A 25653-nucleotide genomic window follows, 5' to 3' on the forward strand; every position below is an offset into this window, starting at 1 on the left:
TTAAAAAAAAACTACCACTATAAAATATTATCTATCTGTGGGGTATTTTTGCCCTGTTGTACATGTGATTCAGCACTTTGCACTGATAAAGAAAACAAAAAAGTCAACACATGCTTTATCCTTTGCCCCGTACAGCAGGAGGCGGTGCCTCCGCTCCGAGTGAGATTATATTGGGATCACAACAGAAAAGAGCTCAGAAACTCTCTCTGTACTCTTTAACTCTCAGTAAAAACAGGCATGGAGCTCGGATCAGCGGTTAGTGCTGTCAGGAGCAACAGAGTGCTGCTTGGTAATGAAGCGAGTCCAGCTGTCATAATAATTAAAGATGGTAAAATCCACAAAATACTCTATAGTGGCAACTTTACTGAGGATGTTGGCTCTGAGGTAAGCTGGCGGTCGCTCTCCCCTGTCCGTTAGGTTAAAAATGCCTCTGAGGGTTGATTTAGCACCCCTGGATTTACCTCCGCATGCCTGACGTCGTCGGTGTCTCTGCAGGTGCTGGATGTGGGGGACAGCGTGGTGATGCCAGGCGTCGTAGACTGCCACGTTCACGTGAACGAGCCGGGCCGCACCTCATGGGAGGGCTTCTGGACGGCCACCAGGGCCGCCGCGGCGGGAGGAGTGACCACCGTCGTGGACATGCCCTTGTAAGTTGAAGTATCCAGGCCACTTGGGCAGGTTCCCAGGGCGGCATTAGGGAGGGGACGCACACCCAACGAGGTCACGTTGTAGGCTGCGTTGGTTTGGTCTCTTTAAAAAAAGGGACAGATTTGATGGAGTGCCATGTTAAGAGAGCGTTTGGTTACAACCCCTCCAGAAACAGCGTCCCTCCAACCACAACGCTCAGAAACTTTGAGGAGAAGCTGCAGGAGGCAACGGGGAAGTGCTTCGTGGACGTAGCCTTCTGGGGAGGAGTTGTTCCTGGAAATCAGGTACCAACCACATGAAATAAAATAAAAGGAGTGTCCTATGTTTTTTTATTTTTTATTTGCACCAAAACATGAAAGTATTTTGTCTCTTCACAGCGTGAACTTCGGCCTATGATCAAGGCAGGAGTTGCTGGCTTCAAGTGTTTCCTCATCCACAGTGGTGTTGATGAGTTCCCCCATGTGGCTGAATTTGACCTCCACACGGCCATGAAGCAGCTCCAGGGAACAGGAAGCGTCCTGCTGGTGAATTACTGGATTTGGCTCTATGACACGCCTCTTGTTAAAGGGGCAGTATTATGTAAAAATCAACTTGTTTGAGCTTTACGTCATGTAATAATGTTATTCCCTTCCTGTGCAAAATGATTGGAGGGACCTAGCCACGCCTTCCAGGATGAAACTCCTCCTCAGAGCCGCAATTTCCAAGCTTCTGTCTCAGAGAGCAACCCGCCATTGCAAATCCCTCACTCAGCTCCTTCAGACTAGCCAGCAGCAATTAGCAAACACCTGGTGGCACTGCGCATCAGCTTATGTGAGCTACTTCTCAGTGAAACGCTGATAAAAACATTGCTAAAGGGTTAGTAGAGGAGTCATGTTGTGATGACTTTCTGAGTTTCAGAAAGAGCAAGCATTTTTAAAGAGACAGAAGCCCAATTTCAAGGTGTTAAATTACAGTCAAATTGCTATTTATAGCATTTTTAAAAAAAATTAAAGGTAAAACAGTTACTTGATTGTGCTACAAAATGACACCGTGTGCCTGGAAAATACATAATACTGCCCCTTTAAGAGACCTTCTGGTGATTGGTGACAAACTTAAAACCATTTTGTTTTGTATCTTCCAGTTTCACGCAGAGATGGATGTCCAGCCAACAACGGGGAACAACGCTGACGGTAATCATTTAGATCACATGAAATTTTTGACTATTTTCCCTTTGCCTTTTACCACTATAGATTTTGTGCTAAAAAAAAAACATAAGCTGTTCTCAGAATAATGTTTTAGTACCTTAATTTAGAATAACTTGAGATGCTGATGTTACAAAAACTAAACTATACACAGTCTAGGTTGAATAAAGATAATGTAAAAAAAAAGTGTACAGAAATCTTTGTAGAATTTTCTGTCATTTTAATGAAATCGTTCATTAAACCTATATTTTATAACCAACCCTCCCAGAGACAGACCCTTGTCAGTACGGCACCTTTCTGCGGTCCCGGCCCGATGTCATGGAGGTAGAAGCTATTCGGACCGTTGCAGAACTCTGTCTGCAGTACCGGTGAGAGAAGTTTATGCATGTCCCCTCCAAACATACTTTGAACTTTTCCACATTTAACCAAAAACTTATGCGAAACACTAACACAGTAGTAAATGATTCTGATTTGGTAGAAAAATTGTAAATAAGGATAAAAAAAAAATTGCCATCACAAACTGAAGAAATCAGACTTTTTTACCCCAAGGTTGATCATGGTGAAGCTTTCCTTCCACAGGGACATGAGGGTCAGGGTTTAGCATTTGGACAATCAGTTTCTGGTTCTGCTGGGTGCAATGAATTGGATGATAAACTACATTTGAAATGAATTCAAGTGTAAGGGGTGGAACTATTTTTTGCATGGCTCTGTATATTCCCTTTATGTCAGCACGGGTGATTCCTCTGTTGAAGATTTGGTCGCTGCTGCAGCAGCAATGACCTCTCTGTGTTTCAGGGTGCGATGCCACATTGTTCACTTGTCATCTGCAAAGGCCCTTAAGCTGATCCAGAAAGCTCGGCAAGCCGGGGCCCCCCTAACGGTGGAGACCACCCATCATTACCTCAACCTGTGTGCAGAAACCATTCCTGCGGGAGCCACACAGTTTAAGTGCTGCCCTCCCATCCGAGGCTCTGCTAACCAGGTAGACGGACTCGTCATTTTGCAGATCCAAAGGTTATGTTCAATGGACACAATACAAAGAAACATGATTTGCGTAATACTGTCATCGGCCCCTTCAGGAGCAGTTGTGGTCTGCGCTGAAAAGTGGACAGATTGACATGGTGGTGTCTGACCACTCCCCCTGCACACCCGACCTTAAGAAACTGGAGAGCGGGGACTTCACACAGGCATGGGGAGGGATTTCATCGTTACAATTTGGTACATTTCTCAAACTGGTGGCAGCTAGCAAATGGCAAAACATGTTTTGTACTTATGTAAGCGCTTTATCAAGTCCAGAGGACCCCAGGGTGCTGCACTCTACATTCAGTCATTCACCCACACATTCACAGGCTGATGGTGGCGAGCTACTGGGTAGTAGCCACCGACTGCAGGACAAACTCCTACTACCAAAACCTATGCAATTATTTCACCTTAAATAGCTTGCATATCCAAATTTTACATTCGTTTTATATCCAGGGGGAATATCATGAAATTCAGCCTATAAATGTTATTAACTTCGATGAGAATTAGTCCAAATCTACTTGCAGAGGCTTTTGGTCCAGTTTCTGTTGCATCCAAAGTTAAATCTGAGTGTATTCAGTGTCTGTTTGATGGACCTTAAAAAGATTAAATGTCTGCCAATATGTCTGAAATGAATTCCAGATCCTTATCCCTATATAAGGATATAAACTCTGATTGTAAAGGTAAGTCTGAATGTTAAATTAGAAAAAGATCACATAAATATGACTTATCTCCAGAGAATACTGATTCACAGACACAACGCAGGCCTTAATTCACTGGTATTCCTGGGTTTCACTACAAACCCTCCACCATGGCAGTAAAGCACGGTGGTGGAGGGCCGATGATGTAGACTTAACTATAGAAACTAAAGACGATGTATCAATACCAATATCTCATACCCACAATCAACAATGGTGGCATATGAGTGATTATCCAGGCTAGCTGTGCAGTCATATTGTCCATGCTCCTTGTGGTCACTAAGTTGACCTAGAACTTCTCCGTCTACTGAAATATTACAGAGAAAAACGTCAGGCTATCTGCCAAACAGCTCCACAGAAACTGGAAATATTACAGAACAGAAAGCCCCAAATCCAGCAGCCGCTCTATCTGAAAAAAGAGACTCCATGTGTTGCAATAGCCTAGTCAAAGTCCAAACTTTAACCATATTGATTTGACATTGCTAACAGGATTTGAGATCGTTTTTATTTACAAATTTGAATGAGTAAAATTACAAGCACTTATACCTATCAGAGCTAATAGAGCTCTTTCCAGTTTAAAATCATGAGTAACTTATTTGTTTTTTCACACACCGCTTTTGCATTTTGGTAAAGTTTTTTTTGGAGTCATAAAGAGATACTTTAATAGATCATGATTTATTGTTGATCTGTGGTTTTATAAACCTAAATTCCTAAATTGACTTACTTCCTGTCATTAATTATCAACATTCCTATTTTGGTAAATTAGACCTGCTCTATCCCATCACTAGAACTTCTTGATTGAGGTTTAAATGAGGCAAATCCAACACCGAACTGGCAAATAAGTCTCGAGCTTCTACCAATCATTTACTTTTCTGTCGCAATGGTCAAAGTCTGGCAGTGGGAGCCAAGCAGACGGCCAGTTACAGTGTTTATAAATTACCACCAGGAAGCAGAGAAAGAGTTTCTTGTCCCTATTTTTCAGGTTTGCCTCTGTTCTGGACTTCAGCCAGTAAGAGAGACTTTCAGCTGGCTGATGTGGTGAGGCTCCTCAGCAGAAACACAGCCCATCTGAGCAGCCTGGGCAACCTGAAGGGCAGCCTGGCCCCTGGCTTTGATGCCGACTTGGTCATTTGGGATCCAGAGACAGGCTTTCAGGTCAGTGTGAGGTATTCACACTGTTAAAGGGGCAGTATTATATAAAATCAACTTTAAAAAAAAACTTTACATCATGTTTTCATGTTATTCCATCATCAAAAGCATACGCGAGTGTTGCTTTGAATCTTTCATGCATGTTTGAGAAATCCTTTCATCTCCGTGGCAACCATTCAACTGTGCAAAATGCCTGAGTGGACCTAGCTCCGTCTTCAAGGCGCAGCTCCTCTTCAGAGCTGCAGGTTCCAAGCTTCTGTGTCACAGAGCGTCCCTCTCCTACTCAGCTCCTTCAGACTAGCCAGCAGCAATTAGCAAACAGCTGGTAGAACTACGAATCTGTTGAGCTCATTATAGTAGCTACTTGTCAGTGCAACGCTGGTAAAAACGTTGTTAAAGGGTTAATAGAGGAGCCATGTAGTGAAGACTTCCTGAAGGCGGAGTTTCATAAAGAGCAGGAGATTTTAAAGAGACAGAGGCCCAATTTAAGCCGTTAAATTACAAAGTCAAATTTCTTCTAAGTCATATTTAATCTATATAGCATTTTTTGAACAACTGAAGTCAACATAGTTTCTTGATTGTGCTGTAATATGACACTATGTGTCATACACAGCCCCTTAAAGCTATTGTCAAGGCTGGATTTGTGCTTCATGTTTGTTTTCACTTCACAGATCGAAGAAGCAAGCATTCACCACAAAAACAAGGTAACTAAAGTCTGAAAAACAAATTGCCAGGATTGGTCTTTTTACACAAGTGACTGACGGGGTGCGTATGCTTGCATGGGCGTGTGTTTGTGTATTTGTGCAGATGACCCCGTACCTCGGCTCCACGCTGCAGGGAGTGGTGCGTGCGACTGTCCTGAGGGGCCGGCTGGTGTACAGAGACGGCAGCTTCTGCCCTGAACCTCTGGGAAAGCATCTCCTCATCCCCCAGAGGACGGGTCAAGCACAACTGTAGCAAACACAGACAATGAAAACTCAGTCCATTTGGAATGTTGGGGATTTAATTGGTCTGACCATAAATGCGTGATCTTTTTTCTTTTCTAAACTGCACATAGCTAAACGTTACCATATGAGCTAATAGCTTTTATTTGAAAATTGACTTTAAACAACTTAAGTGTTTAAGCTAAAGTTAAAGAGAATCGACAGTACAACAACCTCTGGAAATCCCATTTCAGTTCAGCTCGGTCAAGCTTAGACTCAAATTCAGTGAAGCACAGTTCAGTTTTCATGTCTGTGGCAAACTTTTACTCAGTACAGAGGATAGCCCAGCGCCATATATAAGCGTTTGACATCAACAGTAAGCAGAGTGTCTGCTTTCTTGACTTCATGGACTGCTTCTCTTCCCATTACACTTTTAGAAACTACATTACCTTGTTTGTTGTTTTTTTTGTAGGTCTGATATAACATTCTAGTTCAGAAAATCTTCATAATTACCAGAAATAAGGGCTTGAAAACATCAGCCTGTGTAGTTCATTTAATGCGACGTGTTCACTTCATGACAGAGATCTTGAAATAAACTTTTTAATCATTTTCTAATATGACTGTAGAACAAATTCTTAAATATAAGTTAAAGTTAGATTTTTTTCGGAGCTTTGCAATACTAGTTAAAGGACCTCACACAGGAACATTTTGTATCAGGGAATGAGACGACACTGTCATGTATTGTGAGGTTGAAACAGGAGTTTGGGAACCGCATGGTGATTTAACTGCAAGAGTGCAAACTTACAGCAAGGCATAAAGGGAACCAGAAACAGAACCAGGTAGAAACCACCAGGGAACAATGAAAACCAGGGAGCTTAAATACAGAGGTGTGATGAGTGACAAGGGCACCAGGTGAGTCTAATCAACAAAGTGTTAAACAGCTGAGGGAGAGTACCGAGCAGGAGAACTGAGGGAAGGAGACGAGTAAACACAGAAAAATAAACAGCATTTTACACACTTGATCATGTTTGCTTATCTTGGATAACATCCTGAAGCTGCACCATTGCAACTTACAGTATTATTGGATTTAAAGTGTATATGTTAACATTTTTATGTCTTTCAAGACCGAGTGTCATGATACTTTTTATATGTGTTTGTCAAACCCTTTTTTCCAAGGGGAATGATCAGGCAAAAATAGTTTATGGCCTCCTTGTTCTGGAAAAATACTGAATTTGAGGGTGATGACTCGTCCAGCTGTTGACACAGTTTGAAAAGAAGAGTGCATAAAGGTAAAACGTGTTACAACATATATTTTACTAAAGTTATTTCAAAAACGTGGTTGTTTACTTTTTCGCTATGGTGAAACATGTCTAGCTTGAAATAAGAAAAACAAACTGGTTGGGCTGCTAATATGGTGTAAATATAAAAATGACTACTGCTTGGTGATTTGTGCTCAGCCAGTTACAGTGTGAATGACATGCTCTACTATCTTAGACAAGGAGAAGAAAATACAGCTAGTGCAGTTCTCAACTTGATTCAATTCATGTTCTCATTCACCCAGGCTGGCAGGATGCCCTGAAAAATCACAAACATTTCTAATGGGTTGGATTGGTCTTTAGCAATAAAAACCCCTTGTCTGATTAAAACTGAATTCTGGGTATCTAGAGTCATTTATGTTGTAGTTTTCAAACAATTATTTGTTTAAAAAAAAAAAAAAAAAAAAGAAAGAAAAAAGCATTTAAAATGAAGAGTACAAGAAATAAACAGTTAATTCTGAAAGCCTGTAAGCCTGGTAGCTAATTATTAACAAACAGCAGCATGTCTGGTGACGTCCTTATCACTGGGAATAGGAACGGATATGTTGTCAGAGCTGGGTACAAACTCACAGTTGACAGAAGATGAAAAGGGTAAATACTGTGACAGACGTTTGACCCGAGGACTTCACTGGTCAGACGGAGGGGTGTGTCTGGCTGAGGGAATACTTCACCTCTGTCCCTTGCGTCTCTTTCATCTTTTTTTGCTCTGCTCGTCTTGCTGTAAAGTCATGTCGCCCGTCTCCATGCCTCCACCACAATGCCTGAAAAAACGAATGGTTGTTCCTCACCGCTACATGTTTGGACCAGGACCTTCCAATGTTCCTCGACGCATTCTGGAAGCCGGAGCCAAGCCGGTCATTGGACACATGCACCCGGAGACATTTGAGGTAAGTCAGCAAGTTCAACCACCATCATGTTGTATATGCAGGGGAAGACCAACACACAGCCATGGATTCCAGAATTGCATTCTATGTAGCTGACGGATGGCTTTCCCGATCCTGAATTTATGAACCACCCCAACTTTTGCTAACCCTCCTTTTTTGACCTTGGATTGTAGGCAATACGTTTCAGTTAGACCCTCAAGTAACAAAGGCAAAATATTCCAATTTTACCTACAGAAGTTTAATTTTAATTGCAGATCATGAGCGACATCAAGAGTGGAATCCAATACCTGTTCCAAACACAGAACAGGACAACCTTTGCCGTGAGCGGCACTGGCCACACTGCAATGGAGTGTGCCATCTTCAACACGGTGGAGTCTGGGGAAAGTGTGCTGGTAGCGGTCAATGGTATCTGGGGAGAGCGGGCGGCCGATATGGGGGAGAGGGTTGGTAAGTCACTGAAAAGCTCCTTGATAGAAATAAAGATATTTTATATTTGCATTGGCAGACGTATATCTAAATTTGGGGATAAAGCCTATTGCCTTGAAATATACTCGGAACCTTGTTAGTCTGGTACAAACCAGATTCTTACTCTAAGCTTTGCTTCGTAAAAAATGTTCTGGACTCTTGGTTATTAAGAAATTATTGCTTGCTGTAGGTGTGGACTGTTAAAAGTTTTAAATGATTGGATCTGATTTTACCCAATAACTAACATTTGATCATGACATAGGTAACTCAACTGTGACGGAAGCTACGCTATGAAGCTTACCAGAAATTGCATGCGCTGTAAACAACCCCATGAGGAGCAGGGCCACAACATCTTTGCCAATAATGAAATGTCTTAAACATTTCTTTGGCTCTGACTTTAATAACTCAATATTTGTAGGTGTGGCCAACAATGACTGAATGACTTTGTTCTCCTCTGGTGCTGCTGACTTCAACCGTAGGCAAACTACAATTAAAAAAAACACGTAGAAACTCTAAATCCTTGTTCACAACTCCTCCTCCTTTCTGCTGATTGGCCAGGATGCAATTCCTCCTGAGAAATCCAGGTCAATGGGACAAATCCCAGCTGGAGCACTGAAGGGAGATGACAGTCAAGATGGATTGCGTGGGTTTCCCTTTGGTTCACACTTCACTACTCCGAACATTTGTTCATTTTGCTCAAAACAAAGAAAATGTGGAACAGGCTAAAAACACATACATTACATACATATTTTGGAATGGATCCAAATACAGAATGTGCCTCCATCCAACAGGTGCAAAAGTAAAAACTATTGTGGCGCCCCCTGGTGGCTACTTGACCAATGCAGAGATTGAGAAGGTATTGCCACACATCACTGTAGTCATCAGACTAAATAAAGCAAAACTCTCCTGCTGCTACAACTAATGCAGTTATTGTATGATCTCATCGCAGGCTTTATCAGAACACAGACCGGTTCTGTTCTTCCTCGCGCATGGAGAGTCTTCCACAGGAGTCTTGCATCCTTTAGAAGGCATTGGCGACTTGTGCCATAAGTAAGACCTGCTGCTGCAGCATGTTCTCAATGTAGGACATGAGGTGATTTCCGATGTCTGCTGATTTGTTTCCCCAGGTATAACTGCCTTTTCCTTGTTGATTCTGTGGCGTCGATAGGAGGCACTCCTCTCTACATGGACCAGCAAGGTTAGAGCTCATTATGGCTTCCATGTAGATCAAATGAACTCTTGGATCAATCTGTTTGGTTTGACATAATGATCTTTACAGCAAATTAAAGACGTTTTTGCCAATGATTGTATATGCAGGGATCGACATTTTGTATACCGGCTCGCAAAAGGTTCTGAATGCCCCTCCTGGTACAGCACCCATTTCATTCAGCGAGAGAGCATGGTGAGAATGTGTTTTGTGAACTGCATATGCAAACGTGCAATGGAAAAACGTGTATTGAAGGGAGGAAAATTGTTCACAGCCAAAAAGTATTCAGTCGCACAACAAAACCTGTGTCGTTCTTCTTGGATTTGAGTTGGCTTTCAAACTACTGGGGATGTGATGACAAGCCAGCAAGAATGTAAGACACCTACGACTGAAGACGACGCAAGAGAAAATGCCACTTTGCAAAGTTCTGTCCTCTTTCTGTCTTCTCAACAGATACCACCACACAGTGCCGGTCACCGCCCTTTACTCCCTGAGGGAGAGCCTGGCTGTGCTTGCTGATGAGGTGGGGCATGAGTTGGAATCAGCTCAGTAATTACTCGTGGATTGTATGTTATACTTTTAAAAAAAGCCAACAATAGGTCAAACATTTTGCCAGGTTATTAGCACTTTGTCCTGATACAGTTAGGGACAAAGTTCTGTCTCACAGAGTCCCAGGATGAATTTTACAGCGCCTTGCCAAAGTACTAATGCTTTCTGAACTGATTTATTTAGATTTTGTCGTGTAACAACCACATTATTCAGTGGATTTTATTTGGATGTTATGTCATAAACCAACAAAAAAGCAAGGACAAGCTGTGAAAGGTTAGGGAAAGGATGCAGTGCTTTCAACATTTGTACAAATGCGGTGTGCATTTGAGTTGATGCTTTGTAGAGGCATCTTCCAGGGCAACTGTGACAGAGTGGTTGTTTTGCAATCCAAAGATTGATTCCAGGTTCTTCCTGCCATGACAGTGTGCTCCTGGGCAAGGCATTTAAACCCAGGTTGTCAGTGGTCAGTATAACTATGAAAGTGCATAGTGGTAAATGGAGTGGACCAATTACACTCCTTTTACAGGTGCAAGTATTTTGCATTCTAGAAACTGACATTTCTGCCAAGTCTTTTTACATGATAGTGATTAGAAACTGTCTATAGGGCAAGTTTTAGATCTTGCCACAGAATCACAGTAAGGTTTGGTCAAAGTTTGTTACTGACAGTAATGTAATGGACGCAGAGCTATTATTGTTGACAGTTTGTCATTCGTGCAGGTTACGTGGTCTGGACTTTGACTGGGTCATTGTAACACTTGACTGCTTAATGTCATCCTTTCCATTGTAGCTTTTGCTCTTATGTTTAGTGTTTCATTAAAGTTTGTGGTTGAACTACTAAAAAAAAAAACCATTGAAAAATGCACAGTTACAATGTTATTTGGTGTCCTGAGATATGGTGACGCGATTCTTTTGTTCACATGAATACTCAGCTGATTTTCACCGTCTTTTTAACGGCTTTTCACGTAAGGGTCTGGAGAAATCCTGGGACAGACATCAGAAGGTGGCAGAGTATTTCCACGCTGGCCTGGAGAGCATGGGTCTCAAACTTTTTGTCAAAGAAAAGGTGAGGCAGAGAAGCGGTCATAAAACACGCGGCCATCGACGGCTCTGGGTTAACTCACGAACCGTTTGTTACAGCATGCAAGACTTCCCACAGTCACCACAATCGTCGCTCCTCATGGATACGACTGGAAAGAGATCACAACCTACATCATGAAAACACACAGCTTAGAGATTTCTGGAGGATTGGGGACGTCGGTTGGTTTGGTATGAGAGACTGACACGTTCTGTCACGCGCAGCCTGGTTGTGTTCGTGTGAATTAAGTGTGTTGGTGTTGTTCCCCCTCCTCTCAGGTGTTGCGTGTGGGATTGATGGGATGCAACAGCAGTAAAGCGAATGCAGACATGGTGCTGGCAGCACTAAAAGATGCCCTGAAACACTGCCACCGGAGCAAAGTGTAAGATGATGGCAGCAGGTTTTACTGCAACTCAAAAAATAAATGTGGAAAAGAAATATTGTTCCCTTTTGCGTCTGTACGCTTTGCAATAAACTGTCATTTATGCTAGAATTGTTTTGTTTGAAACATTGCAATTTATATTTTTATTTCAAGTAAATTCATAAAAATCTGTTTGCGTTTTAAAAATGCATGAGTGAGAAAATTTCTTTTAAGTTAATCTATACAGCAGATTTTAAAACTGCATCAATGACCAAAATGCTGTAGAGACGTTTTTCTAAAATGACTGCAAATCAATAAACTTAATTTACCGGTATGTACAATTTAAATCTGGACTGGGCCATAAAATACAACATGACCAATAAGACATAAGTCCAATTTGTATTCAGAGTAGAATAAGCAGGAATTCCACTACAAATTGAATGACTTAGTTTGACATCAAATAGACTCGCCAAAACAAAATGAAACCTGGAGAGCATGCATTACTTCAGTTCTAGAAGTAAGGCTGTTTGGATGGGGACCAAAGCAGAATTATATTTGGGGGCCCACTTGCAGTTTAAAACACCAGATGTCAGCCACCGTAGCATCACCAACATCTTTTACATTGCCATCTTTGCTGCTTTGCACACAGTGTGTTTAACAGAACATGCTTGGTTAATAGTGAGTCAACACAGAATTCCTTAAATTCCCTGGATGACAGAATATGACTAGTTACTTTACAATATCTAAACGAATAAATAAAACTACTTGAGATAAAGAAGTGTAAACCGCTGGATTAACATTTCCTTCTATAGTGGAGTAGTTCAATTGTTTTTCAGTTATTGATCATTGCGTGAAATGCGACATCACAACAAGCACAGGCCGCATAATATTCATAAATCACAACAGCAGCATTTAACTTTAACTGTGATACCAGTGAAAGTTTTGAGATTTTCCTTTGTTAAATTCTTTTTTTTTTTTTTCAAAGAATTTGCAAATTCTTTATAATCTTGAGTATAATTTAATTTGAATAACTTGGAAAACATTGGAGGCCGTTTAAAAGTACGCTCAGGTTCTTAGTGAATCTGAGTTTTAATGTAAAGTTTGTAGGGCTGTTTCTGCTATTAAAACGCATTCTTGGGCGCCCCCTGCTGGCTTCGTGGCCCTGAGGAGCGGCTTTAGATGCTCTAGCTCGAAATACAACTTTAAAAAGTATCCGTTTAGTTTAGCTCATAATGCAAAAGAAGCATTGTCATTTCCAAGTCTTCAGTAACAGAGTCAACGACAGCACTCAGTGCCCCTCTCCTCTCCAGGACGGGCCGCCAATAGACATAATAAAATTCTTATATTACGTCTATGAGCCCGCCGCTCCAGATGGTGGCAGTGAAACGAAGAAAACGTCAGAAAAAAGGACGTCTTTCCTGTCTGTTAGTAAATGGCGGGTAAATCGTGAGAGAGCAGCTGTTAATTTCGCTACAAAGAAAAACAGGTTGATGAACTTCACCACGTCCCCGACAACCGGTCGACAGAGTAATGGCGTCTAAAAGAGGCGCCCTCATTGTCCTGGAGGGGGTGGACAGAGCCGGGAAGACGACACAGTGCAAGAAGCTGGTTCAGGCGCTGCAGCAGAGCGGCCGTCCGGCGGAGATGATGAGGTTTCCCGGTGAGGGGTGTTAGCATCTTTAGCCTTCAACAGTAGCCTTAGTCTCCACCTTCTCTCGTCAGAGATGGTACCTCTCCTCGAGTTTTACATGAACTTTGTGTTTCTGCAGACAGGAGCACAACCATTGGGCAGCTTATCAGCGCCTACCTGGAGAAGAAGAGTGACCTGGAGGACCACACGGTGCACCTCCTGTTCTCTGCGAACCGCTGGGAGCTGGTGTAAGGCTAGTGCTTGTGTTGGACTTTACTGCGGTGCTACATTCCTCGAACCTGCTGGTAACACTCTTGGGGATGGATAATAGTTCAAACTAACCTAAATAATAAACACCGTGACGCAGTCGTTTTATATGTAATAATAAGCCATTTTATGGCGGACCGGGTACTTTCTTTCATTACTGTCAGCATAGATAACTTTATTAAATCTGCCCTCAACACAGTCGCTACTGCTGCGTTCCAGTAGAAGTCGGGATTTCAACACAGCAACTCCGATATAGACATTGTTAGCAGTACTTCTTACTAAGATAATTTCAAGATTTACTTTCCATAAGTAAACCTCTAAATTAACTTATGGAAATGTCAGGATTTCCATAAGTAAATCTTGAAATTACAAATTAATTTGTACAGTTTAGAGTTGCAGGCACTACATTTAACACTAATTGTAGACACACTCTTGCATATGTCTTTTAAAAGAAACATGTTTGCATAATTCCACCACAGCTTACTACTGTTGCCATACTGTTTCAATATGGCCAGTCAACTTAGCCTTACAAGTTGTTACTGGGGGAAGTCGGAGTTGCTCCTAATTCCCCTGTAATTTAACTTCGGACAGTGCATTAGTTGATTCTTCTGACTGGGAAGTTTGTATTTCCTGGTTCTGACCACAACTGGAACGCAGCCTACAAGCTTATTGTCACACCCAGTTATTCATGGAGAATGCCAGCAAGGCTACAGGAAATAAGTGATGCATTGTTTATTTTATCAGGACTATGTGGACCCTGATGGAGAATACAACCCGATTTTATTCAAAATTCTGTCCTTTTTTTTTTGTCCCTCTTTAGTTCATTGCTAATATCATTCCTTCCCTCTCTTTCATTTCTTCTAATCTCTGAAACTTGAGCCTGGAAAAATTTCAATTTTTACATGAAACATGAGAAATGATCCTACACTTGCATTATTCTGTTAAAAAAAAACAACTTTCACTATTAGTTTCTGTTGTAAACTGTTAAGCTTTAGCCTATAGAGGAAAATATTCCTCATATGTTTTCTCTGAACTGCACATATATATATATATATGTAACAGTTGTGATGAATCTTACGTTAAACACACAGACCTGTAATGAAGAAGAAGCTGGATCAGGGCATCACTCTGGTGGTGGACCGATACGCCTTCTCCGGAGTCGCCTTCACCAGCGCCAAGCCGGTCAGTGCTCTCTGAAAATCCACATCTGTCTGCTGGTGTTTCCATGTGTCTGAAGAGCAGCGGCCGGGGTCGTTGTCGTCCGCAGGGCTTCTGCCTGGACTGGTGCAAGCGACCCGACGTGGGCCTGCCCAAGCCTGACCTGGTGATGTTCCTGCAACTGAACCCGGCCGAGGCCGCACTTCGAGGTCAGTTCGGCAACGAACGATACGAAACAAGCGCTTTCCAGAAATCGGTGCAGGAGAAGTTTGAGCAGCTCATGAAGGATCCGTCGGTCAACTGGAAGGTATGGAGATCATTTGCTGTTGTTGGGTTATTTGGGTTGGATCTCTCTGTTGTTGAATGTGGAGATGTAACTAAAGAAAAATAATTCACATGCTTTCTCTCTTTTCTTTTTTAGATCATTGATGCCTCCCAGAACGTTGAAGGAGTTCACTCCGATATCAGAACACACAGCCTCAACGCCATCAACGAAACCCAGAACATGCCTCTAGGGGAGCTGTGGAAGTGAGCCTAAGCAGGTCACGAAGAAGCCATGGCAACTGAATGATAAGACAGCATACAAAGGCCATTGTAGAGAAAGTTTCTAAAAAGAAAAAACTTCCAATTTTTCTGGAAAATAAAGTCTAAAGTTTTTAGATTTGTCTCAGAAACTTTCTAGAAAATTTAAAAGTGGGAAATATTTCCACTTTAGACACTCCGAAAATTTCCTAAACAGGAAAATGTTTGACTGTTTCCAATTGTTTTCTAGAAATTAGATTTTTGTTTATTTCCAGCAATGTCTTTTTTTACTTTTTCAACTCAGAAATTTTTGAGGTTTCCGAAAAGTTTTTTTGGCCGTACATTTGCTCTTTTTATTTATTTATATATGCATATATACACACAACGACCCTAATACGCCATCTTATAACTTTTTTGCACACCGCACACTTTCCCTCTTAGCAACAGGAAAGATGTAATATAACTTTTTCTTATACAACCAGAAAGAGATACAGTTGTGATTTATTTTTAGTCCTCTTACATGTCTCTTGCTCCATCCCTTGCCTGCATGTTGTTTTGATTAAATAAATAATTTTCAAACAAACTAGCGTATGCTCTAGACTTGGCAAGGATACGTTTGCGTCAGCTGCTAACACAAGTTGCCTTTCTGAATTTGGTTTCGTTACAAGCTTGTTACAGACTGAAGATATTAGTGGACAAACTGCGGAAGCCGTAGGCGTCATGAGCCACTGTGGGTCTACTCCACATAAAACCATGATGGCGGCTTTTTTTTTTCTTTTTTTTTTTTTACTTAGGGACTCAGGGAAAGGCACCAGATTCACTTCAGCATAAACATCAAAAGTGTTAAGACTCGAATGGAAACACACGTATGTGAGAGATGTGCATACAGAATTGATCCTGAGCTCCTGCTACAGCTGCCACCGGGCCGTCTGGATGTCCGGAGGCTGATGAGAAGGAACGCTGCGTCGACTGCCCACGGACTGCGCCACTGGAGCTGGACCGGCTCAACAGGTCTCTTAACAAATGTTCGTCTCCCTACCCCACCCCATGCCCGCCTCCCCTCGGGGATTTCTCTTCTGGATCCAGAGAAGAGACCGGAATCTTCCGCCTACTGTTCAGAACAGTAAAATAATTGTTCGTTGCGTTCCTTACAGGGACAAGATTTCAAACTCCTCGTCCTCCGAATCAAAGAACCGCTCCAGCCTGTCCGAGTCCGAGAAATCTGTGAAAGGAATTTCAGAAAATAAATACTTAATTTACGGTATTTAAAAGTGTATATATATATATATATACATTAAGGAGCAGAATACAGTTGATTTACCAGGAGTAAGGTTAAAGGTGTCGACGCTGACCATGTGGACGGGCTGGCTGTCTACTAATTCAAACATGGGTAGGCCTCCTTTCTTGCAGGACAACTGGAAGCAATGTCACACAGATGCATCTCAATAAATGGCAAAAATCTGAAACATTTATGTTTGGGTAAGGGTTATGAGTAATCATTTCTGGTAAAAGCAGAAATGAAAACTTCCACATTTTAATGTAATGCCAGAATGATAAGTAAAAGCATTGTAAAACCAGAAATGTTTGCCTACTGAAAAGCACATCCATACCTCTGAAGGTCCTAAAAAGCGCAACGCAAGTTTGATTAACAATTCTGAAAACTGGGACCTGACACTTTTGTCCCCGGTGCTACAAAATAAAATTGGGGCCGTAAGACACCGTTTTCGAAATATGTATTACCGTACATAAAATGTTTTATTGTGAAAGCTAAAAAATGTACCTATAATTTTTTCATATTTTATAACATAACCAATACTCGATTACAAAAGAAAAAAATAAGTGAAATGAGGTTTCTATAAGTATTGAAAATGAAGAACGATGGATAGCCCAGTGTGAAGTTAGTTACTTTTTAAAAACATGTAGAGATTTTACATAAGAACTTGCCGAGAAAGACTCCTAAAAATTACAATTTCTTGTTTCATTCATAATCAAACATTTCCTGTTTGGACTTTGTAAGAGCCATAGAATGATGAATTTGGGTTTTTTATTTGCTATAAGCCAAAGTTTTAATTAGCATTAGCAGAAATAAACACTTAACAGATCACAGTCTAATAAATGTAAGTTTTCATTTTTTAATTGAATTAAGACTCTTTAAGTCTCTTTAAGTCTAAGTTGACTGCACACATTCATAGATCAACATATTTCTATATATTTTAGAAGTATGACCCACTTTTAGAATTACCTACTTTTCGATGTTTTCTCTTTTACACCGGAAAAGAGAAAACGTGATGCAACTGCTAAAAGTGATCAAATTAGGTTTATTAGAGTAAATATATTAAGTTTGACAAACTTAATTTAGTTACATGCAACTAACTTTTTTTTTTAAGTTGGAACTCCATTCTCTGTTTTTCAGTGTATTTCTGACATTTACGTATATATATATATATATATATATATGTTATATACTGTATACAGTGTATATAACATATATATATATATTTTTTTTGTGTAAATTTCATATTTGTATTTGCTAATATTTAACACTGAGTATTTCAACAAATAAGCAATTTCAATAAAGTGCATTCTTTTCTACAGCAAGTTTGAGCAAACATAACCCAAAATCTTGCTTTATGAAACAGAGGAATGAGACGTACCCTGCGTATGCGCATACACCAGTCGTCGAAATCGTCCTCCGTTTTGCAGAAGAAACCCTAAAAAAAAAAAAAGGAAAAATGGAGAGTCTCCTCAAGGCTAAAGATGCTAACGCGTCCCCTGCAGACTTACCGCCGCGATGGATGGGTCCAGCTCACAGATGTGCATGCGGCAGGGCGGGTGCTGACAGTGGTACGTGTCATCAGGGACCTGGCCGTCTTCGCACGGCTCCACGGCGGGCTGCGTGGTGTGTGGGTCTAAATAGATGAGCTCCTCCCCTGGAGACAAAGAGACGAGTTCACATCCAAAATGGCCTCTTGAGAAACGGTTTGGAAAAGAATTAAAAAATAAATAAATCAACAAAATAAAATGTGATGAGTACAAGCTGCTTTTTATTATTGTTATTATTACAGCTGAGAGAGTTTATTATACAAACATGAGATCAGACATACCGACATAACCAATGAAGTAATGGGCACTGTTGGGTTTCCCCCCAATAACACCCAGCGACTGAGGCAGCATGAAGCATTGCTGTGAAGAAGACAACAGGGTTGGTCTCACCCCGACTATAGGTGAATTTACCTCAGTGTTTTGCATTGCAGTTTTTAAGGAGACTGGAATTCAAAAATCTGAAAGAGTTTCACTCATTTACTAGCTACTAAAAATATATATTAACTGTGATTACTTCTTAGGGCAAGAACCTTTCATTCAGGCAGTTTATTATAAAGCATGTGAGAGTGATTGACAGCGTTAAGACCCGCCTCCTAGCTCTGATTGGTTGTTTCAAGTTAGCACTGGGATAAGGCGAAGGAGCTTGATCTTTTCATAGATTATTTCTTATACCATACCGCTACGAAATGGTGACAGTTTCAACAAATATGTAAAAAGAGTTGCATAGTACAGCTTTAATTAAAATAAACAATAAATCTGAAAACAAAAGTAAGTACAAAATGTAATTAAAATTTCAGAGCTTATTTCAAATATCACCTGCATTTTTTCCCCCCTGCAACACCTGTAATGTAACGGGGAGTACAACTCCTGGCTGTGGAGGTTTCTAACCTTGAGCGTTTCGATGTAGGCCTCGTTGATGTCACTCAGGCCCAGCCTGAGAGGAATGAGCAGGACCAGCGGCCTCCACAGGGCCGTCTCCTCCTCAGCCAGGGCGCACGCTCCCTCCAGACAGCCGTTCACCTCCCCCTCTCCTGCCGCTTCACCTGCTAGGTCCAGCCACGGCATGCAAAGACGCTCTGCAGGGAACACGACAGGAAACAGACAGAATTCCTCAAATTACGTGCTCACTCTACTGCATTCTCAACTCAGAATTAGTCTTTACACAGAAAAAAATGGAGATCGCCGAGTATGATATGAGCGACAAAGTGAGATTTGGTGTAAATACATCATTTTCATCGGATTTCAAAGTTTTAATCTCCATTACATACATCCCAAACTGGCTGCCGTTCTGTGTAAACAATCTAAGCAAAGTCCACCGTATTTAAACTGGAGTGCTATTTAAAGAGCCTCCGCTGACGAAACACAGAGCTGCAACACACACACAGCTGCACTCACTGATCTCCTCGATGATCACAGTGTTGTCCATCGCCACGTGTACAACTAATCTGCTCCACGTATCAAACACAGCCAGCTTCCTGAAAGAAAAAACCCCCACAAATTATAGTTTCTATTCCAAACGGAACAGAAACTTTGAGCTCCCATTTAACAATGTTATGTCATTCTGTGGCTTTTTGTGTTTTCTCCTCGCACTTGAGCTTGGGAATAAAATAAAGAGACATCTGACATTCTGTAAGAGTGAAGTGAAAATTGCACATTTTTTATGGTACTTTTTGTGCGACTGACTAAGAGACATGATCAGATTCTTACTCAAGTTGAAGAGATTATCGTTTAACTCCTTTTAACGTACGTTACTTCGTATGGGTTAACAAGGGAAGGGAGCCAGTGGCAGAGACAAACGTTGTCCAGGCAACCAGCGATAAAATTACGTTTACCCATGATGGACGCAAAAAACAAGCATGCTAGATAGCTGGGGTATATTAGCGGCTAGTAAGTCACTGAACTAGGCCTGCTACGAAACAAATTTTACTGGATGATAAACGGTTCCAGAAATTATTGTCAGAAACAATAACGTTGTCTTGGAACCACTCTCAAGTAATAATATTGGCATATTAATACAAGTCCACCCTTTCAACAACTAAAAAGTACATTTTGCACAAAACTCTGCACACTGGAACTGGAAGACATTTAAAAGATCTTTAGTAAAATACAACAATAAAAAACAACAAATAAAAAAGAAATAAAAATCCACACACATAAAAAGACATGAGTAAAACAGATTATGAAGTCTTTGTAAACAAAATTGCACCTCAAAAAGAATTAATCAGAATGGGAATTATGGAGTTCATAAGTCGCAATAAGGAATCGCACGATTCCTGCGATTCAAACTTTTGCCTGACAGAAAAGTCACATGAGCAAAAAACAGAAAAAAAAAAGACACAAAATATGAGATTAAATAGTTCTGCCATGACAAAATTTAAGACGTGTGATTGACATATGGAAGGTCAACTTACTTTTTGTTTTTATAACGAATTTAAGACACTTTAAGGACTTAATTTTAGATATATGAATCTAACACCTTTTAAGGACCCCCTGATAAAGATAGGTACCAGTACTCACTTCAGAACTTGGGCGACCGTGTTAGGCCCATACCACTGTCCAATGGGCTTCCCCTCTCCGACGCCCATCTGGGCTGCAGCATTCAGGAACAAGGAAAACGATTTGATGAGCGCATTCTCGATCTGGTCGGAGGCGTCCGACTATCGCTACTCACCGATTTGATGGATGGAATAATAGCTGTCTTTTTTGTCGATGAAGGCGTTGAGAATACTGATGTACTCTTCTTTTTGTTTCTGCTCTCTGGCCCATCTCCAGTCTGAAAACAAAAAGCACCAGTTATCACGTCTGCCCCCCAGCAAGCTCTGCTTGGTACAGTGCTGCCAGTTTTATTATTTATTTTACGTTACATTTGAACTTAAAAACGTCACTTGATGAATCATCTGAAAGACAGTTCGATGCAGTCTATTTTTTACACGTTTGATCAAGAGAGTCCACCTGTTGTTTTTGTTGTTCAGTTTATTATTATTTTACATCGACTTTTATGCTCATAATTGCACAGACTGAACAAATTAAAGTTGTTTTTACATGTTTGACCAAACTTGTGAAGCTAATGGTGCCTTTAAAAGTGCTGCCCTGGTGCAGAGTTATCAAATGAATTTGTAACTTTGTACATTTTATGTTTTCAAAAAAAAAAAAGAAAAAAGAAAGAACTCAAATCAAGTCTGCCCTGATCTTCTGTATTTTATCTGTTTTGGGTGATACTGAACATCAGATATCGGTATCAGTGCATCCCTACGCAACAATAAACTGCTTCCTACTTGCTGTGTGACAATTGTGCCTCACCTCTGCCTAAGTGTCTGCACATCAAGGCCTCTCCGAGAATCATCTGGCCGCACCGCAACATGCATCCCCATCCCGTGTCCGATGTCGGCCCGGTGCCTCCTGGAACACAATTGCCCTCTAGTGGTCAGTAGAAGCATAACTGAGAGGAGATGGAGTTCAACATTCTGCCAACTCACCGATGGGCGGGAAGTTTTTTCTGTACGTGAACCACAGCCGTGACGTGACGTCGGACAGAATCTCGTCTTTCTCTACATTCGAAAAAAAATAAAAATAAAAACACACACTTGCTGGTCTGATTTTAGTGACAGAAAAATGACAGGAGGAGCAAACTACGGACAAAGTTCCACCTGTAAGCGCATTGTATTCTTTCCCCAAGATCCACACGGGCTCCGAGGTCTCGGGAAAATCTTCAAACTCTCCAAAGCGAAGTGTGTCGTATGTCAATGTAGCTACAAACAAACAAGCAAACAAAAAGAAGACAGTTATAATGAAACTGTTAATGTGCTGTGCATTAGGCTGCTGGACGATATGAGGCAGGAAGTTAAATGGTGTGTCCATTAGCTTGCCTGATCAGAACCCCGGTAACTTCCAGGATGTTTATTTTTACACTGTAAGCTTTAAGTAAAAAAAAAAAAACAACAAAAAAAACGTCTACATCTTTGAATTAATAGGGCTTACATTAAATATGCAGCAACAAACCAGGATGTAGTCCACTTTCAGACTCTCACAATTAATTTCAAATTGAAAACATGTCAGAGAGTCTAAAGTCAAACACGGTTCTGTTTATTGATTTAGCTCCACTTCGCTGATCCAACTGAGAGAGTAAATTCATTAATATGGCTTCATAATTCATGTTTCCATTAATACTAATGACAACAAATGTGAATAGTACATTTAAAATTAGCTTGAAGGTCAAAAGCAAACAACAACAGATAAAAATAACATACAAGTTGAAGCATATCTGACTTAGTGGACATGTCTATCATTATCTGTGTTTGCAGACTTATCACAACCTGGAGCGGGCCAAAAAGTCAAAGTTGACTTCGAGTTGGTAGGTCTTAAAGCCACCAACTAGCGGTTTCTTTAAAGTCAAACTGGATTTAGTTTTCATCACCCATTAAACATGTAAAAAGTATTTATTTTTCTTCCTTTTGCTGTCTTGTAAGTTATTATTTGAACAAGATCAATCCTGACCTCTCAAATGCAAGCTTCCATCAACACATGACTCCTGTGACATCAAGTAAGACCAACGATCAGATGGGTTTCAACTTTCCAGTGTTTTTTTTTTTTTACTTTAATTTGAATATTTAAATCCAATCCTTCCTTAGATTTTAGAGATACACCGATCCAATATTAATATCTGCATCAGTCCTAATACTGAAAGAAATCACAGATCGGCTATCAGTGACAATGTGTACAATCGATGAGGGCAGATCTACTCAGTCTCACTCTGTTTTGTGCTCCGAGTGACGTCACGCTTTGTTATTTATCTTACATTATATTTAGAATTCCTCATTACATTTTCTGAGCCGTTTGAAAAAAGGTTTGTTGCAGTTTATTTTTTACATGTTTGACCAAGGTAGTCAACATATTGCTCTTGTCATTTTCAGTTTTATCATTTATTTCCCTTTGGTTGTTCTACTCCTAATTGTAACGACTGAACAAATTAAAGTTGTTTTTACATGTTTGACCAAACTTGTGAAGCTATTGGTGTAATGTACTGGTTAAGATTTATCAAACACATTTATCAATCAGTACATTTATGTCTGTGTTTTTAAAAAAAATCATTGAAAATAATTTCAGCTGGTTTTTTGTATCAGATCGGTATCAGGCTGATACTAAGCATCAGATATCGGTATCGGAAGTGGACAGAAATGGATCGGTGCGCTCCTAGTTAATTTAGAAAATGAAAATCCAAGTCGTATGAAGGATTTTGAGGAAATTTTAGCGAAGATTTCCCAGATACCGTAAGGAAAGTGATCACCATGCCGACAGGCTCGTGATGTCCACCATGCAGTACAACCTACGCCAGGGTAAATATATTATACTATATTATATATTGTGAATCAGGTAATTTCAAGCAGAATCAGGCTCTTAAATACAGAAACCAACTGAATGAAACAGGAAATCAAATGACCTCTAAGATGGGTCATCGGGGGCAAACTCTGCCTTAAACATGTAAGGAGTGATTCAAAGGCAACCTTAATGCTTTAAACTATCAAAATCTGCTTATCTGCCACAAAGCTTATTGCTGCCTTTCGTGATGTCATCAAACTGAAATCAGAGCAGAATTGGTTGGATTCTTCAGCAGGCTGAAAAAAAACTGTGCATTTCATGAAACCACAGAGGAAAACCATGCCTCATCACCCAACCGCATTTTTTTTAATGTCAGTGTACATTAACAAGTACAAACCAGCCATCACTGAACAGTATCTTTAAAGAGGAGCCTAACTTTGGTAGCACAGTCTGTTAAAAATAAATCATAGCTGTTGACTTGGAAATGAACTCCCATAAAGTTTTGAAGGTTTTTGTTGGTAAAGAACGCGATATGGAGGTAAAGCAGCTCTGTCCGTGGGAGATTCGAGGCTATTAGTGGTCACAAGAGGGGGAAATGAAACCAAGAGTCAGACTAGCCTTTAGCATTTTTCCTAATTGTAACAAAATACCTGCTGAGACGTTGGCGCATCAACTGAGATGCTCGCCTTGGGCGTAACACTGTGTCTACGTAAGCGGCCAAACAAAAGAAAGTAGAGTAACTTATTAAGAAGGAAACTTTACAGCAACACATAACATTGATACAGTTGACAACAAGCGTCGTGACTAGAGTTTATAAAGCGACGCAGCAAGCTGTCAACGCGAAAATTTACAGCTAATTTACCAGTGACAGTAGGCTAACGTGAGTTAGCTTTAGTCATCACTTTAGCTGGCTAACGTCACCGAGGCTACAAAGCATTACAGCTCGGCTAGCTTTCCCAGTAATGACATGGCAAAAAGAGAAATATATCCACATATATGATGATAATATCGAGAGTACTTCTAATGCTATTACGGGCTGTTAGTGAAAGAAAAATAACACTGATTTTCTATAAAATATTGCCTACCTGCATCCATCCCGACGATCTTCACCCTATCTTGTTTGTTGTTCTCTGTACTCAGACCTGCTGGACCAATGGGAGTAAAGTACCACTGCGGAATTCCAAAGGAGGCGGGACACTTCCCCCAGCATCCAATAAAAACCGTCAAGGGCAAATCAGCGTTCTCTGCTGAACACATTGGGGCGTTTAGGGGGAAAAAAGTGGGCGAACGCCCTCTAACGGCCTGAATGTGTAAGTTCAGTCACGGACACAAAAGTATGAAGTAACGGAGAAGTTACTCATGTGTCATCTGAATATTGTAACAGTAGCCCACTTTGTGGGAGTCAAGCTACTAAGATATGAAGACTTTTTCGTCCACAAAAAAGTTATTTTATTGGTCGTTTTCCATAACAATGCTTTTTTAATATTCATTAAAAAGAATATTTTAATGGAATTTAAAGTTGTAGGGAATTAGGACAAGCAGGAAGATGTCTGTTGGCCTAAAACCCAATAAATCATGATTAAATTGTTTGTTTTTGGAACAACAAACGCCTCAGAATGTTTTCTTTTTTTATTTACTGTATAGCTTTAAAGCACTTGCACTCATTCTTAAGAGAAATTTAGAGACAAATTACCATGTGGCGCATATTTTTAGCCTGTGGGAGGAAGCCGGAGTACCAGGAGAAAACCCACGCAGGGAAGAGAACCTGCAAACTCAATGCAGAAAGTCTCCAAGCTGAGATTCGTACCCAAGACCCTGATGGCAATGACAACCATGCTGGTGTGTTGCCCAGTGGAGTAGAGACATAGTGAAAATGAAAATAAAGCTTTTAGCAATGGTAGTTAAAATAACTGAAACCAAATGTTGACAAACACCGTAAAATAATAATAATAAAATAAAGAAATTGCATATTTCTCACATTACAGGAAATATTTCATGGTTTAGGTCAGTTTCCATTCCCAAAATATGTTCCATTTTCTTAATGGCAGAATATTCCAAGAGATTTCTTACCTGACATGCACTGACATTACTATAAACAAAAACAGAATGACCAAATGATGACGCAATGACTTGGCAAGCTTCTGATAGGCCAATTCGCATCCATGTTAATTAGAGAAACACCTGTGGATGTATCACAGATACCTCAAACTCACTGAAAAATCTGAAAAACTCTGGATCTCTGCAAGTCTGGTTCATCCTGAGCTACATTTCCTAGACAATGTGGGTAAAACTACTATCTACAAGCAAAAATGTCATTAGAATATCCAAATATTGCAATGATATGGAAGGAGATGAGCCTTCGATGAGCGTGATCATGTCTAAAATTTGTGCATCAACCACAGATCTGAAGCTAAAAACAGTTTCTGAATATAAATACCTACTAATACATCTTTAAAACAGA

At 40.5% G+C, this 25653-nt stretch overlaps 4 protein-coding genes across 5 annotated transcripts; 3 read left to right on the plus strand and 1 right to left on the minus strand.

Moving 5' to 3' along the window:
• Positions 1-154: 154 nt before the first annotated feature.
• On the plus strand, positions 155-5593 carry LOC116726227 (allantoinase, mitochondrial). Its single transcript, XM_032572846.1, has 10 exons — positions 155-384; positions 496-647; positions 818-932; positions 1026-1172; positions 1769-1817; positions 2098-2197; positions 2625-2811; positions 4530-4702; positions 5368-5400; positions 5504-5593. Exons 1-8 carry the CDS (start codon positions 238-240, stop codon positions 4587-4589), a joined length of 957 nt encoding a protein of 318 aa, XP_032428737.1. The 5' UTR covers positions 155-237; the 3' UTR covers positions 4590-4702; positions 5368-5400; positions 5504-5593.
• A 1908-nt stretch (positions 5594-7501) lies between these two features.
• Positions 7502-11608, plus strand: agxta (alanine--glyoxylate and serine--pyruvate aminotransferase a). The gene is made up of 11 exons (XM_032572843.1): positions 7502-7822; positions 8074-8266; positions 9076-9140; positions 9234-9334; positions 9412-9482; positions 9602-9686; positions 9766-9864; positions 9945-10014; positions 11008-11103; positions 11178-11306; positions 11394-11608. The coding sequence occupies exons 1-11, from the start codon at positions 7664-7666 to the stop codon at positions 11499-11501; spliced, it is 1176 nt and encodes a 391-aa protein (XP_032428734.1). The 5' UTR covers positions 7502-7663; the 3' UTR covers positions 11502-11608.
• Positions 11609-12885: 1277 nt separating this feature from the next.
• Positions 12886-16243, plus strand: dtymk (deoxythymidylate kinase (thymidylate kinase)). Of its 2 annotated transcripts, XM_032572848.1 has the most exons (6): positions 12886-13136; positions 13246-13354; positions 14465-14555; positions 14641-14838; positions 14953-15073; positions 15848-16243. In XM_032572848.1, exons 1-5 carry the CDS (start codon positions 13007-13009, stop codon positions 15061-15063), a joined length of 639 nt encoding a protein of 212 aa, XP_032428739.1. In that variant the 5' UTR covers positions 12886-13006; the 3' UTR covers positions 15064-15073; positions 15848-16243. The 2 variants fall into 2 exon arrangements, with proteins under 2 accessions (XP_032428739.1, XP_032428738.1); XM_032572847.1 differs by lacking the exon at positions 15848-16243 and having other exon boundaries at positions 14953-15190.
• atg4b (autophagy related 4B, cysteine peptidase) lies at positions 15537-24405 on the minus strand. The gene is made up of 13 exons (XM_032572845.1): positions 24278-24405; positions 21524-21625; positions 21353-21424; positions 21177-21275; positions 20548-20649; positions 20394-20466; positions 19272-19351; positions 18765-18952; positions 18158-18236; positions 17838-17983; positions 17708-17764; positions 16375-16468; positions 15537-16275 (listed from the first exon to the last, which is right to left on the minus strand). The coding sequence occupies exons 1-13, from the start codon at positions 24285-24287 to the stop codon at positions 16202-16204; spliced, it is 1176 nt and encodes a 391-aa protein (XP_032428736.1). The 5' UTR covers positions 24288-24405; the 3' UTR covers positions 15537-16201.
• Between the last annotated feature and the right edge of the window lie 1248 nt (positions 24406-25653).

Source organism: Xiphophorus hellerii, chromosome 9 (assembly GCF_003331165.1).
Source record: "Xiphophorus hellerii strain 12219 chromosome 9, Xiphophorus_hellerii-4.1, whole genome shotgun sequence".
NCBI lineage: Eukaryota > Metazoa > Chordata > Actinopteri > Cyprinodontiformes > Poeciliidae > Xiphophorus > Xiphophorus hellerii.